The 19110-nt window shown below is 52.4% G+C and overlaps 2 protein-coding genes across 4 annotated transcripts in view; one reads left to right on the top strand and one right to left on the bottom strand.

Moving 5' to 3' along the window:
- LOC142243991 (uncharacterized) overlaps positions 1-19110 on the top strand; it is a 265484-nt gene that overhangs the window by 104533 nt on the left and 141841 nt on the right. The window lies entirely within an intron of this gene.
- LOC142243705 (uncharacterized) overlaps positions 1-19110 on the bottom strand; it is a 38053-nt gene that overhangs the window by 16319 nt on the left and 2624 nt on the right. The window contains exons 1-2 of one of the 3 annotated variants that reach the window (XM_075315879.1): positions 18734-18971; positions 10166-10286 (exon numbers count right to left, since the gene is read on the bottom strand). In XM_075315879.1, coding sequence (XP_075171994.1) covers positions 10166-10238 — 73 coding nt within the window. In that variant the 5' untranslated portion in view covers positions 10239-10286; positions 18734-18971. Of the gene's footprint in view, positions 1-10165; positions 10287-18733; positions 18972-19110 lie in introns of those variants that run through there. The other 2 variants (XM_075315881.1, XM_075315880.1) reach the window with 2 other exon arrangements.

The raw sequence follows: 19110 nt of genomic DNA, 5'->3' as shown, positions 1-19110 counted from the left end.
TCCTATGCTGTATATGCTCTTTAGCGAAGTTTTACCTGGACTGTGAATAACAATGTTTCCAATAGTAAAGGGGGCTTTACACGTAACGACATCGCTAACGAGAGGTCATTGGGGTCACGAAATTCGTGACGCACATCTGGCCTCGTTAGCGACTTTGTTGCATGTGAAACGTACGAACGACCGCTAACGATCAAAATTACTCACCTAATCGTTGACACGTCGTTCTAATCCCAAATATCGTTGCTGTTGCAGGACGCAGGTTGTTTGTCGTTCCTGAGGCAGCACACACCGCTATGTGTGACACCTTACCTGCGTCCTCCGGCAACGAGGTGGGCGTCACTTTTTCGGCTGCTCTCCGCCCCTCCACTTCTATTGGACGGCTGCCGTGTGACGCCGCACAAACCGCCGCCTTAGAAAGGAGGCGGTTCGCCGGCTACAGCAACGTCGCTAGGCAGGTAAGTCTATGTGACGGGTCCTAGCGATGTGCGCCACGGGCAGCGATTTGCCCGTGACACACAACCGACGGGGGCGGGTGCGATCGGCAGCGACATTGCTAGCGATGTTGCGACGTGTAAAGCGCCCTTTAGTGATGTGATCTGTGCTCCAGCCGCCCCGAGACGAGAGAAACTGCTGCTTAACAAGGAGATGAATTCAAAAGAGAACTCTGGCACACTGTCTACCCCCTTAAGAAACAAACAAGTTGTGTGTTGCATGGAGCATGTTGTGAAGTGTGCCTGAATGATCCCTGCAGTGTCACAACAAGCTCTGTCTGGTCCATACTCCATGCCCGGTCCTGCCGGAGGTACCACACCACTGCTGTTACACCACGTTTGGTGCCTTTTTGATATGACTACTTACTCCAATAAGATTATATGACAAAAGGAGATGTGAAAATATAATCCACTCTCAGAATTTTCACCCTCGCTGTTTGTTGGACACCACGGTAACATGAAATAAAGGTTTGCATTCCCTGAGGAGATACGTACAGCATATTACCCTTTTCCAGGGGTCTTCCTGACGAATATACCCCTGTTACCCCCACTATGGCATTCATATTAATAGATAACTGATGCTTTTATGTGTGATAATAGTCCAATCTGACGAAGGCCCAAAGGCCGAAATGTCGATTGTTTGGACAAATACATGTACCATCTATCAAAAAAAAACTTTTTTGATCAATAAAAAAAAATCTTTAAGGGGGTAGACAGTGTGCCGGAGTTCTCTTTTGAATTTTGATACTATTTTCTCCTGAGCACCTGTGTTTCAGTGACGCAGAGTCTTATCCTTCTATTCTTAACAAGGAGACGAGGCCTCCGCTCATACGCACAATACTGAGTGTATCCTGTGCTGAAAACTACATGCACTGCGCCTCTAATCCCTTCACAATCTTTGACGAACGTTTAGGGTAAGTTCACAGTGCATTTTTGCACGTTTTTCGGGTGCGTTTTTGGCCTCAAAACTGCATGACTTTTGCTTCCCCAGCAAAGTCTATGAGTTTTCATTTTTGCTGTCCGCACACAGCGTTTTTTTTAAGCTGCGTTTTTGAGCTTAAAAAAAAAAAAAAAAAATAAAAATGGACATGTCAATTCTTTCCTGCGTTTTCCCCCTGTGCAATGCATTGGAAAAACGCGGAAAAACGCAGAGATCAAAAATGCAGCCAAAAACGCACCAAATTGTTTTTTTGCCGCGGGTGCATTTTTGTGCATTTTTAGCGGCCAAAAACGCAGCGTCAAAAAACGCAGCGTGTGCACATAGCCTTACGCCATGATCGGATAAGTGTTCCTAACCTATAACGTAAATTTACATCATTCAAGACAAGGAAGAAAGAAGTGCCAAAAATGAGGGATCACCAGACCACAAATTAGAAAAAAAAATATACATTTTTATTGAGATCAAGAAAAACCTGTGACAAACACCACCATGGGTGTCTGAATCAACAAAATTGACAAACATAGTTAAAAGCATTTAAAAACATCAGAGACAAAAGACAAAGCATCACCCCGGACTGAACAGACCATATAATGACAGAAAACTGGGTTATATAGTGAGCACAACTAAATTTACATGATAAATAGTAGAGAACAAAATTGCACTAAATATAAAATTGCATTGTACAAAAGGCATGATCATATAGGCATAAATGTGAAACAAATATGACCCAAAGTCACACTATAGTAACACATAATAATGCATGTTAGATTGCAGAGAGCAGATGTATGCTGCATAAAAAATGGTGTAAACAAGCAGCATTATCCCAAGGGCATAGATGTATAACAGATATAACCTGCAAGCCAACCTTGATAATGCAAAGTTAGTACAGAAAATCCTACAAAAGATCAAAAAGGGCAAATGAAGCTCACAAATATTAAAAAAAAATAAAAATTTGGGGAATATTTGCGAGTTCACCAAGATAATCTGTAACATTGACGATCGCTACACGCAAGTGTGAACTGGTGTCTCAGAGCCAAGACCTGTGTAAATGAAACCCAGCTGAGCTAACAAGCCAATACAGACCCTGATAATCCCTGCCCGTGGTTTCAAACTGTGAAACCAAGATTATATATAGCCATAGCAAACGTCCTACAGGAGCAAACCGGCGTCTTGAAACCAAGACCTGTGTGCAAAGAGCCCTGCTAACCAAACAAACCCAGTACAGACCGCAGTGATCCCTGCCCAACGCGTGCGGTCACTCCAGGTGACTTTGTCTAGGGCAAAAAGTAATGGGCCATAGGGTTAACTTGTGTTCTTTTTAAAATATGTCCTTGGCAGAGTTTTCATATTATATCCTTTTCCTCCCTTATTTTCCTGGAATATTGTAATTAACAAGGTCAAATTGACCCAAAGAATGTTCAATCTAGCCACATTGCAATATGTTCTGCAAATACGTCAAGATTGATCGATTGCGCTAGAAACAGGTAATTTGTTAAAAAAATAAATAAATAAATAAAACCTCGCTCATTGTGCAATCTAATGTGTAATCTCTTATACAACATCTATTTTTATGTACTTCAGAAAATCTTAATTACTTACCGCTAATGGGATTTTCAGAAGCCCATGACAGAACCACCTGAGAGAGAGGTTCCGCCCACCTCAGGACAGGAAACCCACTGAAATAAAAGGGCAGCACCTCTCCTCCGCATTAGTAGGTTTACAGAGCCAGAGCGGACCACATAAAAAAAAAACAGTTTAGTTAATCATGCCACCACCAAACACCCCCCCCCCCAAAAAAAAAACATAACACCATTAACTCTAACACTCCCCGAAGGGTGCCCATAACCAGTGAATGGGGGTGGAGGGGGGGGGGACTAAGGGTGCTGTCATGGGCTTCTGAAAATCCCATTACCAGTAAGTAATTAAGATTTTTCCCTTTCGCCCATGACAGCACCACCTGAGAGATTCTAGAGACCAATCGCCTTAGGGATGGACCATCGCCTGTATTACCCGTCTACCGAAAGAAAGGTCAGTCGTGGAGGACAAGACAAGTCTATAGTGACGGAAGAAGGTAGAGGAAGAGGACCAAGTGGAGGCCCTGCATATCTGAACAATAGAAACCTCTGCCCTTTCTGCCCAAGAGGTGGAAACTGACCAAGTGGAATGGGCCCTAATCTGCAGGGAGACTGGCACACCCTTAGATGAGTAGGCCAGCGAGATGGCGTCCCGGATCCACCTAGCCAAGGTGCTTTTAGAGACTAAGGGCCCTTCTCACATCCAATCTATGGAGCCTGGCTTCTTTGTCGTTGGAAGGAGGGTTACAAAAGGAAGGCAATATGATTTCCTGGGACCTGTGAAAGGGCTTGACCACTTTAGGAAGTTAGGAAGGATCTGTACGTAATACCACCCTATCGACCAGAATTTGGGTATACGGTTGGGCAATAGAGAGTGCCTGTAGGTCCCCCACCAGTCTAGCGTACATCAAGGCGATGAGTAGTGCCACCTTCAGGGACAGGGTTTTGAGCAGACTATCCGAAAGGGGCTCAAACAGGGCGTCTATAAGGGCATCAAGGACAAGATTTAAATCCCAGGGAGGCATACGAGGAGAGGGGACCGGGCCAGCTCTAGCACAGGACTTAATAAACCTGCTAATCCATCCATTCTTTGTCAGTTTATGACTAGAGAGGGCTGCTAGGGCCAAAACTGGTGCTAGTAGATAGGCCCAACTCCAACCCCTTTTGAAGGAATTCCAGGATAGCCAGGAAGGGAGGGACCCCCCCCTATTTGTGCTTCCGGAAACTTCCAGAAATTTCTGCCAGACACTACCATAAATATCGGTGGTGACCGGCTTCCTACTCCTAAGGAGAGTCTCTACTAGGTTCTCAGATAATCTCTGAGCAAGGAGTAGCTGGCTTTCAAATGCCACGCTGTCAAGTGGAGGGCAGGACCCTTGAGGTGGCATACTGGTCCTTGGACTAAGAGGTCTCTCTCATCCGGAAGTATCCAGGGGTCTGATATTGCTACCTTTTGGAGCCAAGAGAACCAGGCTCTTTTCGGCCAGAAGGGAGCTATGAGGATGATGTGTGCTTTGTCTTCACAAATCTTCCTGAGCACTGCCGGAAGAAGAAGCAAGGGCGGAAAGGCATATAGAAGACCCTGGGGCCAGGGGATCTGCAGTGCATCTATTCCCATGGGATGATCCCTGGGATTGAGAAAACAAACTCTCCACCTTACTGTTGGCCCTGGTTGAAAAAAGGTCCAAAACTGGAGTCCCCCAGAGATCTGCAATTAGAAAAATGTGGGTGTTCAGCGCCCATTCTCCTTGATGCAGATGACTGCACAGGAAATCTGCTTCCTCATTGTCCTTCCCTCCAATATGAAGTGCACTCAGGGAGAGAAGACAGGACTCTACTATATGAAAAAATTGCATTGTGAGGGAAAGCAGTAGTATGGATCTGGTCCCTCCTTGATGATTCAGGTAGGCCACCATCACTTTGTTATCTGAAAGTATCTGGATCCTGTTAGATAATAGGAGGAATCCTCTGGGTGCCAATTTTACAGCAGTAAGCTCCCTGAAGTTTGAGGACTGACTCCTCACATGATCGTCCCATAGTCCTTGCAACAGGTGAGTTCCCAGGTGAGCTCCCCAGCCTAAGTGACTTGCGTCTGTTGTGATTATCCGTGACGCCGGGACACCACGGCACCCCTGCGGAAAAATGAGTTAAGTCCTGCCACCGGACAGGGAGCAACACTTTTGGACATAAACGGATTTTGCGATCCAAACAGCCTTCTGACTGTTGCTGCCAGGCCAGGACCTCCATCTGAAAGGATCGCATATGCATCTGAGCCCAAGGAACAGAGGGGATGCATGATGTGAGGGACCCCACAAGTGACATGGCCAGTTTGAGGGTCATGACTGGTTTCTCTATCGCCGAGGTGACCAGAGACTGTATCTCGACGCTGTCGAGGCTGTAGTCTCAATTTTTCTCGATTTATGATCCACCCCAAGTTCTCTAGGATGGAGATCACTGTCCCTTGTATACACGGTATTGAGGAGATAATATCCTTTCTACGCACGTCACCCTTAAGCTGGTCTTCCAACTGTTGGACCCAGATCATTAGGGACCTTGCTACGCATGTACCTGCCACCGCAGGTCGTAGAGCTCCTGCTGCAGCCTCCCATGTACCACGGAGAAACCCGTCTGACTTCCAGTCCAACTGATCATGGAGCGAACCGATATCATTAAAGGGGAGGGTAGTGGACTTGGGTGCCTTGGAGACCGCAACGTCAAGTCTAGGCGACTTGTCCCATGAAGTGGTAGTTGTTTCATCAAAAGGATAAGTTTTTTCAGGGAGGATGACAGGGATACCCTTTTGTCTGGTTTCTTCCACTGATCCATGATCAGGCTCTGGACCTTTTGATGAATCGGGAACACCTTTTTCTTCTTGCATTCCAGGCCCCTGAACATGAGGTCTTGTGTGGATTCGGGATCTTTATCATCCACCAGCCCCATGGTTGAGTGAACAGCTTTCACCGCATTCAGAGCTGCCTGATTTATCTGAAGCTCCACCATCCTTTCTAGCAGACATTTTACGTTTCTTCGGTGCTGAATGAGAGAGGGAGCCAATGGAATCCCTCATTCAGCACGGATAATATCTCTCAACTCAGCTGTGAAGCTTGTTGCTTCCGTACAGAGGATTTTTTTGATACAGGTGAGGCAAAGGTCCTTTTGGTAATCTGAAGCCAGGTTGTCTTTGCAAACCCCACAATTCCTCTAAAGGCCCCGTCACACGCTATGATATAGCTAACGATATGTCGCCGGGGTCACGGAATTCGTGACGCACAACCAGCATCGTTAGAGATGTCGTAGCGTGTGACAGCTCCGAACGACTGTTAACAAGCAAAAATACTCACCTTATCGTTGTTCGTTGACATGTCTTTTATTTTCATAATGTCGTTCCTCCTTCTGTGCGTCGGTTGTTTGTCGTTCCTGAGGCAGCACACATCGCTACGTGTGACACCCCGGGAACGACGAACACAGCTTACCTGCGTCCCGCCAGCAATGTGGAAGGAAGGAGGTGGGTGGGATGTTACGTCCCGCTCATCTCCGCCCCTCTGCTTCTATTGGGCGGCCACTGTGTAACGTCGCTGTGACGCTGAACGTCCCTCCCCCTTCAGGAAGAGGATGTTCGCCACCCACAGCGACGTCGTTAGGGAGGTAAGTACATGTGACGGGGTTTAAAGACATTGTGCGCGATGGGCAATGAATTGCCCGTGACGCACAAACGACGGGGGCGTGTGCGATTGCTCATGCGATCACACGATATATCGTAGCATGTAACGCCGCATTTAGAGATATGTTCCCCAGATACCTCGGAAATAAAAAAGAGAAGGGAACATAGAGGGAGAATTTAAAGGATGTAACATTTCAGCAGACACTCACCCCCTAAGATGGTGGATCTGGTACCAGTTTCGGAAGTGGTTTATGACTTCCAGGCTTGGAACTCTTGGAACCCCTGGGAATGTCGACTCGCCGGACTAGAGGGACTATCCCTGTCGGAGGAGCGCTCCCCTCGCTGCTATTGCTGCAATGCCTGAGAATCATCTTGCCGCCTCAGCGCATCCTGCTCTAGCAGAGAGTTGTCTTCCATCCTGGATAGAGGGGGAAGCCATATTCCCCAGAATGCAGCGAAGGCGACTCCTTATACCTCCCCGGTTCAAATTTCCCGCGTGGAATCTGCTTACTGCGTGCCGCCATCTTGGATTGAGTTGTGCATGCGAAGGCGATGAACTTCCGGGTGCCTGCATGTGTCACTTCCGTCTTCACCCCGGCGTTCCATCAGCAGGGCGCCCGTCTTGCGGGCTCCGTATGAGGTCCACAAAGCCTGGGGCGACGCAGAGCCGAGCTCCAGGCTCGCGCCCCACCACCACAGAGAGCCGAAGCCCTGGTGATATGTGTCCAAGCCCAAATGCACCCTGGTTCGGACCTGGGAGATTCCGTGGGTTGTCCCATCAGGACAGGAGACCAAACTGATGTGGAGGAGAGGTGCCGCCCTTTTATTTCAGTGGGTTTCCTGTCCTGAGGTGGAAGGAACCTCTCGCTCAGGTGGTGTTGTAATGGGCAAAAGAGAAAAACCTATATATAATCTCACTGTTACAATAAACTTTGCGGCGCTCTTATCCAAAGAAGAAAGGCAAATATCCAGCATCAAGGAGGGTAGTAGATTAAAACTTGCTTTTATTAGACAAGTAAAAACAAAATGTAGTCCAGTAAGCACAGAGGCACAAGTTTTAAGCGTGTAAACCAACGCGTTTCGACCAGAGCGTCTTATTCATGGCAATTTTGTTTTTACTTGTCTAATAAAAGCAAGTTTTAATCTACTACCCTCCTTGATGCTGGATATTTGCCTTTCTTCAAGTTGTCTTTCCGCCCGGGCCTGGGCGTTCCCTGCTTCGGTTGGAGTCTAAGAGTGAAGAGGGGTGAGCTGACTATGGTTTTTTTGTTTACTCTTATCCAAAGACTTATACTCTGCGTCTTTCTTGTTGAAGTGTCTCCACATGATCCGGCTGCTGATCTAACCATCTACTGCTACCTGAGTGAATGTAGAGTCTCCCGTCTCCAACACTGCCAATTACATGTCTTAGAAAAATCTGTGCAATTTGGCAAATTTCATTTTTTGGATCCACTCATTTCTAATCTTTACATATACGTCTAAAAAACGCTAAAGGCCCCATAGTCCCAAAATCAGGCAAATCTTCTCCCACCAGCAGTGACAGCAGATGATGAAGATATCGGTCCCGGGTACATAATCCTATTTCCCCTCCATGTTCCCGCTGTATCTTACCTCCATATTATAGGAGCACAGCGCTGTTATCACATATAGCGCTATCACATTATCACCAGATATCATCTGTATTTATCTGAATGGGGGAATCTACGGCTGAAGAACCCAAGAAAAAACAAAACATAAAATCTCCGGCCCAGAACTGTCCGGTCCAGAGAACGAGGAGAACGAGACTCATCTCTGCTTGAGGCCTCCAACACACATCCGGGAAAATCACGCACGTGTAATACAGACCGTGTTTCCGGTCCGTTTTTATGGTATATGTGACCTCCGTGTGTATGCCGTATGTGTGTGTGGAATGTCCGTGTGTGTGATGCTAAATGTCATTGATGCATACCCGCAGACAGAGTCGCGCGCTGAGAATGAACTCGGGTGAACTTCACCCGACTTCATTGTCATACCGCGGCTCTGTCTGTGTCGCGTACTGATTAGCGGTCACCCGTGAAGGACTCACCGGTGACCGCTAATCCCCTGAGTGACTGAAGTGAGCAGGGCGATTAGCGCTGCTGTTACTCAGGTTACCCGCGACTAGCTGGATCCTCCCCCCGTGACCGCAACTCAACTGTGACTTAATTGCTGTCACTCGGGCGACTTGCTGTCACAGTTGGAAGACCCAGCGGTGGCCGCGAGTAACCTGAGTGACGTCATCGCTGATAGCGATACCTCAGTTGCTGCCTGGAGCTGACAGGAGCGGCGGTATTCTTCTGCAGCTCCTGTCACCTTCATGTAGCAGAGCTGGAAGTGACACGGGACATCCGTGGATTACGCCGGACATGGATGGGTATTTGGGGCATAATAAATTGGTGAATGAGGTTATTTTTAGTGTTTATTATTTCAAATAAAGGATTTTTTGTTGTGTGTGTTTATTTACTGTAATTTACAGATTAATCATGGAAGGTATCTCGGGGAGACGCCTGCCATGATTAATCTTGGACTTATTGGTAGCTATGGGCTGCCAATAACTCCTTATTACCCCGGTTGCCAACGCACCAGGGCAATTCGGGAAGAAACGGGTAGAGTCCCAGAACTATCGCATCTAATGGATGCGGCAATTCTGGGCGGCTGCTGGCTGATATTGTTAGGCTGGGGGGCTCCCCATAACGTGGAGCTCCCCATTATGAGAATACCAGCCTTCAGCCATGTGACTTTACCCTGGCTGGTATCAAAATAGGGGGACCGCACGTCGTTTTTTTTTTTTAAATGATTTTTTTTTTTATTGCACAGTATAGTCCCGCCCACCGGTAGCTGTGATTGGCTGCAGTGAGACAGCTGTCACTCAGTGTGGGGGTGTGTCTCACTGCAACCAATCATAGGCGCCGGTGGGCCGGGAAAGCAGGGAATACGAGATTGTTTAATGAGCGGCCGGCTTTTTTAAAAGAGGAAAAGCCGCCGGAGTTTAATGAACAGCCGTGCAGCGCCGTGACGGTGATCGGTAAGTATGACAGAGGGGGGAGACTGACCGACAGACAGAGAGGGACAGACAAGACAGAGAGACAGACAGACAGAAAGAGACCGACCGACGGACTGAGGGAGATTGACCGACATAGAAAGAAAAAGAAAGAATGACCGACATCGCTACAAAAAAGCACAAAACGTACACGGAGCATACAGAGATGCATCCGTGTCACGTACTTGTGCGCACCAAACCATTGACTTTCATGGTGTCCGTGTGTGCGTGTTCCGTGCAGAAAACGGACATGCTGCCGTGAAAAACGGAAACACATATGGATCACGGACACAGACATGATGAAAAACTTAAGTTTGACCACAAACATAGATTAACATTGGTGCACGTTTGTCCGTGTCTCCGGTATATAAGGAAACGGACAAAACACGCACGTTTTTAACAGATGTGTGTCGGAGGCCTTATATAGTGGTGACTCCTCACCGGGGCGGTTACCTGCAGGATCCTCCTCTGTGCACCGATCATCACCACCAACATCACTTTCTTCTCTCTCCATTATGGCTGCAGAATTAAGATTTCTCAGACCTTAACCCGGATTTCAGAGCTGTGAAAGAAAGAATGGAAAAGTCACAGAGGGAGGGAAAATTCCGAGACCGGAAGGAAAAGTCACGGGGAAAGTTGTAGATGACCAGAGAGGATCAGTAAACCTCTCAGTGCCCGTAAAGTTCTCATTTTTCGGGATCTATGGCTCAGTGAAGGCTTATTTATCGCGTCTCGAGCTGACATTTTTAATGGTACCATTTTTGCGCAGATGCTACGTTTTGATCGCCTGTTATTGCATTTTGCGCAAAATTTGTGGCGACCAAAAAATGTAATTTTGGTGTTTGGAATTTTGTTTGCCGCTACGCTATTTACCAATCAGATTAATTGATTGTATATTTTGATACATCGGGAGTTTCTGAACGCGGCGATACCAAATGTGTGTATATTTCGGCAAAAGGGGTGTGATTTGAACTTTTAGGTTTAATTTTTTAATTTTTTTTTTTTTTTTTTTTTTTTTTTTAATTTTACTAGCCCCCCTAAGGGGCTATAGGGATCAGCAATCCGATCGCTCTGCCATGTCTGCTGATCACAGCTACACAGCTGTAAACAGCAGATATGCTAATTTTCTGCTTCACTCGGCTCCGGACCGAGTGAAATCGAAAGTAATTCATGATAACTACAGGAGTCATCACATGACCCTGTGCTTCCATGACAACCACCGGAAGTCACGTGATCATGTCACGTGACTTCCGGTATCGGGAGGTAAGTAAATGTTTACCACCGATGCCGTTATAATGGCGCTGTCACATACTGACAGCGCCATTTAAGTGGTTAAACTGCACGAGCAGATAACGATTCTGCTCATGCCTTGCAGGCACACATCTCAGCTATGAAAATCAGCTGAGATGTGCGCTGACCGCGGCATGCTGCCGGCGGCAGACCGTGGGCAGTAACACTATGACCGCTAGGACGTAATATTACTGCCCGCGGTCCTTAAGGGGTTAATATAGATTGTTAACGGAAATTGGTGCAAATTTCTGTAAAATTTTATGTTTTAAAATTTTATTTTTATCCACAAACATTACCCCAATTACCACCGCACCAAGGCAACCGTGAAGAGGCGGGCAAAGTGCCAGAATTGAAGCATGTAATGGATGCGGCAGCTCTGGGGCGGCTGCAGGCTGCTGTTTTTAGGCTGGGAAGGACCAAATAACCATGTGTATTCCCAGCCTCACGATATCAACCCCCAGCAGTCTGCTTTACCATGGCTGGTTATTAAAATTGGGGAAGACCACACACCTTCTCTCTTTTAAGGCAACACAACTTTAAAATATTTAAATTAAAAAAAAAAAAAGTGTGGGATCTCCTCTACTTTTGAAACCAGACAGATGAGGGTTGCAGCCTGCAGTTTTGTGCCTTACCTCCACTGGTTATCAAAAAAATAAGGGGGACCCCACTTTTTTTTTTTAATTTATTTTAATAATTTAAAAAAACCTGTGTCACCCACCATGAGGTAAGGCACTAATCCTCAGTGACCTGCTACTGATAGCCTCCAGGTCCTACATTGATGTACTGTCATGGACTGGGTGTTTAACCCTCCGCTGGCAAGGAACGGTGGACAGTATCTCCTGAATGTCAGCCTAATCTCTTCAGCACCACGGCTCACTCACATGGAGAGAGAGTGCATACGTAGTATAGAGGTAAAAAAGGAAGAATTGCGGTTTAGGTGCGCTGCTGATCAGGAATACTGACACAAGGCCAATAGAAAAAAGAATTTAATGATAAAAGTAGCAATAAAACGGACACTGCGCGTTTCTGGAACAATCCGTCCCCTTCTTCAGGAGTTGTCGAGAATCTCCATGGGTAATGGTTTCAGCACTGAACAGGGTAAGGATCTGTCTCAGAACTTATTCACAACACGCGGCTCCTTACTTGTGTCCATCACTCAATCAGCAGCAGTTTCCATGCAGGACAATGCCCCCCGTCACACAACAAAACGGGGAAACAATGAAGTGGCCACAGCCCAGAGTCCTGATCTAAACCCAATAGAAAACCTCTAGAAAATCCTTGGTGACAAAGTTATGGCCAAAAAGCCACAACAGCCAAAGAACTGTGGAAGAGACTGGAAGAAGAGTGGGGCTGAGAATATCCCCCCAGCTACCTTTATCATGGCTGAGGATGAAAATTGGGGGGGACCGCACGTCGTTTTTTATAGAAGCAACAAAAAAAAATTCAAATTTGGTGCAGCCGTGGCAAAAATCGCAACATAAAGCAGGAACAAAAAAACGCGACGAAAAAATGCTTAAAAAAAACCCCACTTTCTTTTTTTGCCAGGAGGTGTAGATTGGGTGCAGGAATATGGTGCAAAAATTTCAGCCCCAAATATGCATCACTTGGCCCAAAAATGAATTATTTCTTTTTTTCTGCCAGGTGGTGGAAATTTGGTGCTGAAATCTGGAGCAGATGATTTCAGCACCAAATATACACCTCCTGGAAAAACAGCGTAAAAAAACATTGGCAAAAATGCGTCAAAAACGCGTTTTTTTTGCAAGGAGGTGTAGATTGGGTGCAGGAATGTTGTAAAAATTTCAGCACCAAATCTGCATCTCTTGGCCAAAAAAACCTGTTTTTTTGCTAGGAAATGCAGGTCTGTGAACTCTGTGACCTCCACCTGAGGTCAGGTTACCCGCGATCACAGCTGAAGGACCATGGGAACCTACAGCTGTGACCGCAAATGGCCTGAGTAACGTTACTGCTCATTGCGCAGCTCATTCATTCTCTGGAGCTCAAAGTGAGCGGTCGTGCTCTATGGCTACTCGCTGTGATATTCAGACGTAGCAGAGATGAAGCAGCGTGGGCCCTTGTGTGGATTACGCCGGGGCTGCAGGGTGTTGGGGGTTAATGAAGTGGTGAAGGAGGGGGCGGTTTGTACTTTATTCCAAATAAAGGATTTTTCTGTGTCTGTGCTTATTTACTATAATTTATAGGTTAGTGATGAAGGTATTGATAGACGCCTGTGCCATCACTAACCTAGGGCCTAGTAGCAGCTGTGCGCTGTTATTAACCCCTCATTACCATGATTGACACCGCACCAGGGCACTGGGATAGTCACATCTAATAGATGCAGCAATACCAGGCGGCTGCAGCCAGAGAATATCAGCGCTGCAGGCTTTATCTTGGATGGGGATCAAAGCTGGGGGAGGAAGGGGGGACCAAATGTCGTTTTTATTTTAATTATTTAATTAAAAGAAAAAAAAAAAAAAAAAGCCGCATGCGGTTTCTCTTAGGCCGGAGTCACTTGCGAGGGAGTTGCACAAGTCTGACAGCGCATCACCGGCACAGCCGCGCACTTCTGACAGGAGCGTGCATGTTTCTCAAACACACGCACGCTCACCATACTGACCCGCAGACACTTGCACTGCTTTCCCCGCCCACCGGCCGTCCTGTCTGTGATTGGTTGCAGTCAGCTGATACTCTCACACTCAGGGTGGGGGCGTGTCTAGCTGCAACCAATTACACGTGCCGCTGGGCGGAGAAAACAATGAATATTGAGTGGTTGGCTCCGGAAGAGAAAAGTGTGACCTGGAAGGAGTGTGCCGCCATAACAGCGCCAGGGCGAGTACACCGCGCGCTCCTGCCCCCATCCCCTCCACAGACGCTTTTAATCTCCGGATTCTGGTCTCCATTGACTGATATGGGCACCGGAATCCGGAGCGGACTTTTTTTTTTTATTGAGCGGTGATCCGCCGGTCCCGGATTTTGGTGAGTTCAATCAACTCTAATCATTACAAGTATCTCCAATGCGGCCTCCGTACACTGCGGAAAGGGATCCAGCACCGGCCACACCCAGCACCGACCCCCCCCCCACACACACCCCCCCACCCAGCACCGGCCCACACACACACCCCCCCCCCACACACACACCCAGCACCGGCCACACCCAGCCCCGGCCACACCCACCCAGCACCGGCCCCCCACACACACACCCAGCACCGGCCACACCCAGCCCCGGCCACACCCAGCCCCCCCCCCCCACACACACCCACCCACCCAGCACCGGCCACACCCAGCACCGGCCCCCACACACACACACCCACCCCCCAGCACCGGCCCACACACACACACCCCCCCCAGCACGGCCCCCACACACACACACCCCCCCCAGCACGGCCCCCACACACACACACACACACACACCCCCACCCCCAGCCCCCACACACACACACACACACACACACACCCCCCCAGCACCGGCCCTCACACACACACACCCCCCCAGCACGGCCCCCACACACACACACCCCCCCCAGCACGGCCCCCACACACACACACACACACACACACACACACACACACACACACACACACACACACACACACACCCCCCCCCAACACGGCCCCCACACACACACACACACACACACACACACACACCCCCCCCCCAACACGGCCCCCACACACACACACACACCCCCCCCAACACGGCCCCCACACACACACACACCCCCCCCCCAACACGGCCCCCACACACACCCCCCCCCCCAACACGGCCCCCACACACACCCCCCCCCCCAACACGGCCCCCACACACACCCCCCCCCCAACACGGCCCCCACACACACACCCCCCCCAACACGGCCCCCACACACACACACCCCCCCCAACACGGCCCCCACACACACACCCCCCCCAACACGGCCCCCACACACACACACCCCCCCCAACACGGCCCCCACACACACACCCCCCCCAACACGGCCCCCACACACACACCCCCCCCAACACGGCCCCCACACACACACACCCCCCCAACACGGCCCACACACACACACCCCCCCAACACGGCCCACACACACACACACACCCCCCCAACACGGCCCCCACACACACACACACCCCCCCCCCCAACACGGCCCCCACACACACACACACACACACACCCCCCCCCCAACACGGCCCCCACACACACACACACACACCCCCCCCCCCAACACGGCCCCCACACACACACACACCCCCCCCAACACGGCCCCCACACACACACACACACACCCCCCCCAACACGGCCCCCACACACACCCCCCCCCCAACACGGCCCCCACACACACACCCCCCCCAACACGGCCCCCACACACACACCCCCCCCAACACGGCCCCCACACACACACACACACACCCCCCCCAACACGGCCCACACACACACACCCCCCCAACACGGCCCACACACACACACACACCCCCCCAACACGGCCCCCACACACACACACACCCCCCCCCCCAACACGGCCCCCACACACACACACACCCCCCCCCCCCAACACGGCCCCCACACACACACACCCCCCCCAACACGGCCCCCACACACACACACCCCCCCCAACACGGCCCCCACACACACACACACCCCCCCCAACACGGCCCCCACACACACACACACCCCCCCCAACACGGCCCCCACACACACACACCCCCCCCAACACGGCCCCCACACACACACACACCCCCCCCAACACGGCCCCCACACACACACACACACCCCCCCCAACACGGCCCCCACACACACACACACACCCCCCCCAACACGGCCCCCCACACACACACACACACACCCCCCCCAACACGGCCCCCACACACACACACACCCCCCCCCAACACGGCCCCCACACACACACACACCCCCCCCCAACACGGCCCCCACACACACACACACCCCCCCCCCAACACGGCCCCCACACACACACACACACCCCCCCCCCAACACGGCCCCCACACACACACACACACCCCCCCCCAACACGGCCCCCACACACACACACACACCCCCCCCCAACACGGCCCCCACACACACACACACCCCCCCCCAACACGGCCCCCACACACACACACACCCCCCCCCAACACGGCCCCCACACACACACACACACCCCCCCCCAACACGGCCCCCACACACACACACACACCCCCCCCCAACACGGCCCCCACACACACACACACACACACCCCCCAACACGGCCCCCACACACACACACACACACACCCCCCCAACACGGCCCCCACACACACACACACACACACACCCCCCAACACGGCCCCCACACACACACACCCCCCAACACGGCCCCCACACACACACACCCCCCAACACGGCCCCCACACACACACACCCCCCAACACGGCCCCCACACACACACACACACACACACCCCCCAACACGGCCCCCACACACACACACACACACACCCCCCAACACGGCCCCCACACACACACACCCCCCAACACGGCCCCCACACACACACACCCCCCAACACGGCCCCCACACACACACACCCCCCAACACGGCCCCCCACACACACACACCCCCCAACACGGCCCCCACACACACACACCCCCCAACACGGCCCCCACACACACACACACACACACACCCCCCAACACGGCCCCCACACACACACACACACACACCCCCCAACACGGCCCCCAACACGGCCCCCACACACACACACCCCCCAACACGGCCCCCACACACACACACCCCCCAACACGGCCCCCACACACACACACCCCCCAACACGGCCCCCACACACACACACACACACACACACCCCCCAACACGGCCCCCACACACACACACACACCCCCCAACACGGCCCCCCCACACACACACACACCCCCCAACACGGCCCCCACACACACACACACACACCCCCCAACACGGCCCCCACACACACACACACACACCCCCCAACACGGCCCCCACACACACACACACACACACCCCCCAACACGGCCCCCACACACACACACACACACACCCCCCAACACGGCCCCCCACACACACACACACACACACACCCCCCAACACGGCCCCCACAAACACACACACACACACACCCCCCAACACGGCCCCCAACACGGCCCCCACACACACACACCCCCCCAACACGGCCCCCACACACACACACCCCCCAACACGGCCCCCCACACACACACACCCCCCAACACGGCCCCCCACACACACACACACACACACACACCCCCCCAACACGGCCCCACACACACACACACACACCCCCCAACACGGCCCCCCCACACACACACACACCCCCCAACACGGCCCCCCCCACACACACACACACCCCCCAACACGGCCCCCACACACACACACACACACCCCCCAACACGGCCCCCCACACACACACACACACACCCCCCAACACGGCCCCCACACACACACACACACACACCCCCCAACACGGCCCCCACACACACACACACACACACCCCCCAACACGGCCCCCACACACACACACACACACACCCCCCAACACGGCCCCCACACACACACACACACACACCCCCCAACACGGCCCCCCACACACACACACACACACCCCCCAACACGGCCCCCACACACACACACACACACACCCCCCAACACGGCCCCCCACACACACACACACACACACCCCCCCAACACGGCCCCCACACACACACACACACACACCCCCCAACACGGCCCCCACACACACACACACACACACACCCCCCAACACGGCCCCCACACACACACACACACACACCCCCCAACACGGCCCCCACACACACACACACACACACCCCCCAACACGGCCCCCACACACACACACACACACACCCCCCAACACGGCCCCCACACACACACACACACACACCCCCCAACACGGCCCCCACACACACACACACACACACCCCCCAACACGGCCCCCACACACACACACACACACACACCCCCCAACACGGCCCCCACACACACACACACACACACCCCCCAACACGGCCCCCACACACACACCCCAACACGGCCCCCACACACACACACACACACACACCCCCCAACACGGCCCCCACACACACACCCCAACACGGCCCCCCACACACACACCCCAACACGGCCCCCACACACACACACACACCCCAACACGGCCCCCACACACACACACACACCCCCAACACGGCCCCCACACACACACACACCCCAACACGGCCCCCACACACACACACCCCAACACGGCCCCCACACACACCCCAACACGGCCCCCACACACACACACACACACACCCCCAACACGGCCCCCACACACACACCCCAACACGGCCCCCACACACACACACACACACCCACACCCCAGCACTGCCCCCCCACACACACACCCCCACCCCCCAGCACCGGCCCCCACACACACACACATACACACACCCCCCAGCACGGCCCCTGCCCACCCCCACACACACACACCCAGCACCGGCCCCACACCCAGCACCGGCCCCACACCCAGCACCGGCCCCACACCCAGCACCGGCCCCACACCCAGCACCGGCCCCACACCCAGCACCGGCCCCACACCCAGCACCGGCCCCACACCCAGCACCGGCCCCACACCCAGCACCGGCCCCACACCCAGCGCAGCAGACACCGGGCGGAGGCCGCTCAGCAGCGCATGTGAGGAGAGAAGAGGGAGAATCACTCACCACAGAACTGGAGCCAGAAGACGCGCTCTACAGAGGGGCGGGGCATACACCACGTGACCGCACTGAGGGAACCCACCAATACACGCAGATGGGCGGGGCATCCACCATGTGACCGCACTGAGGGGAAACCACCAATACACGCAGATGGGCGGAGCCTGGACACCAGTCACATGACTCCTCTCAGTGCGCGCTCATTGGGCGCCTGACACCGCAGCGGCCATGTTGGATAAGGGAAACCTGCCAGACCCTGCCCTAGTGCTGCCATAATCTGATCACATAGAGGAGATAATGCCACAAACAAGAGAAGAAGCCAAAGTCACATGACTGTAAGGAAATGACCTCCAGGAGACACAAGAGGGCGGAATTCCCATACAATG

The sequence above is a fragment of the Anomaloglossus baeobatrachus genome, chromosome 6 (genome assembly GCF_048569485.1).
Source record: "Anomaloglossus baeobatrachus isolate aAnoBae1 chromosome 6, aAnoBae1.hap1, whole genome shotgun sequence".
In the NCBI taxonomy this organism is placed as follows: domain Eukaryota; kingdom Metazoa; phylum Chordata; class Amphibia; order Anura; family Aromobatidae; genus Anomaloglossus; species Anomaloglossus baeobatrachus.
The sequence above is the reverse complement of the archived record's forward strand: the minus strand, read 5'-3'. Positions and strand labels throughout refer to the sequence as shown.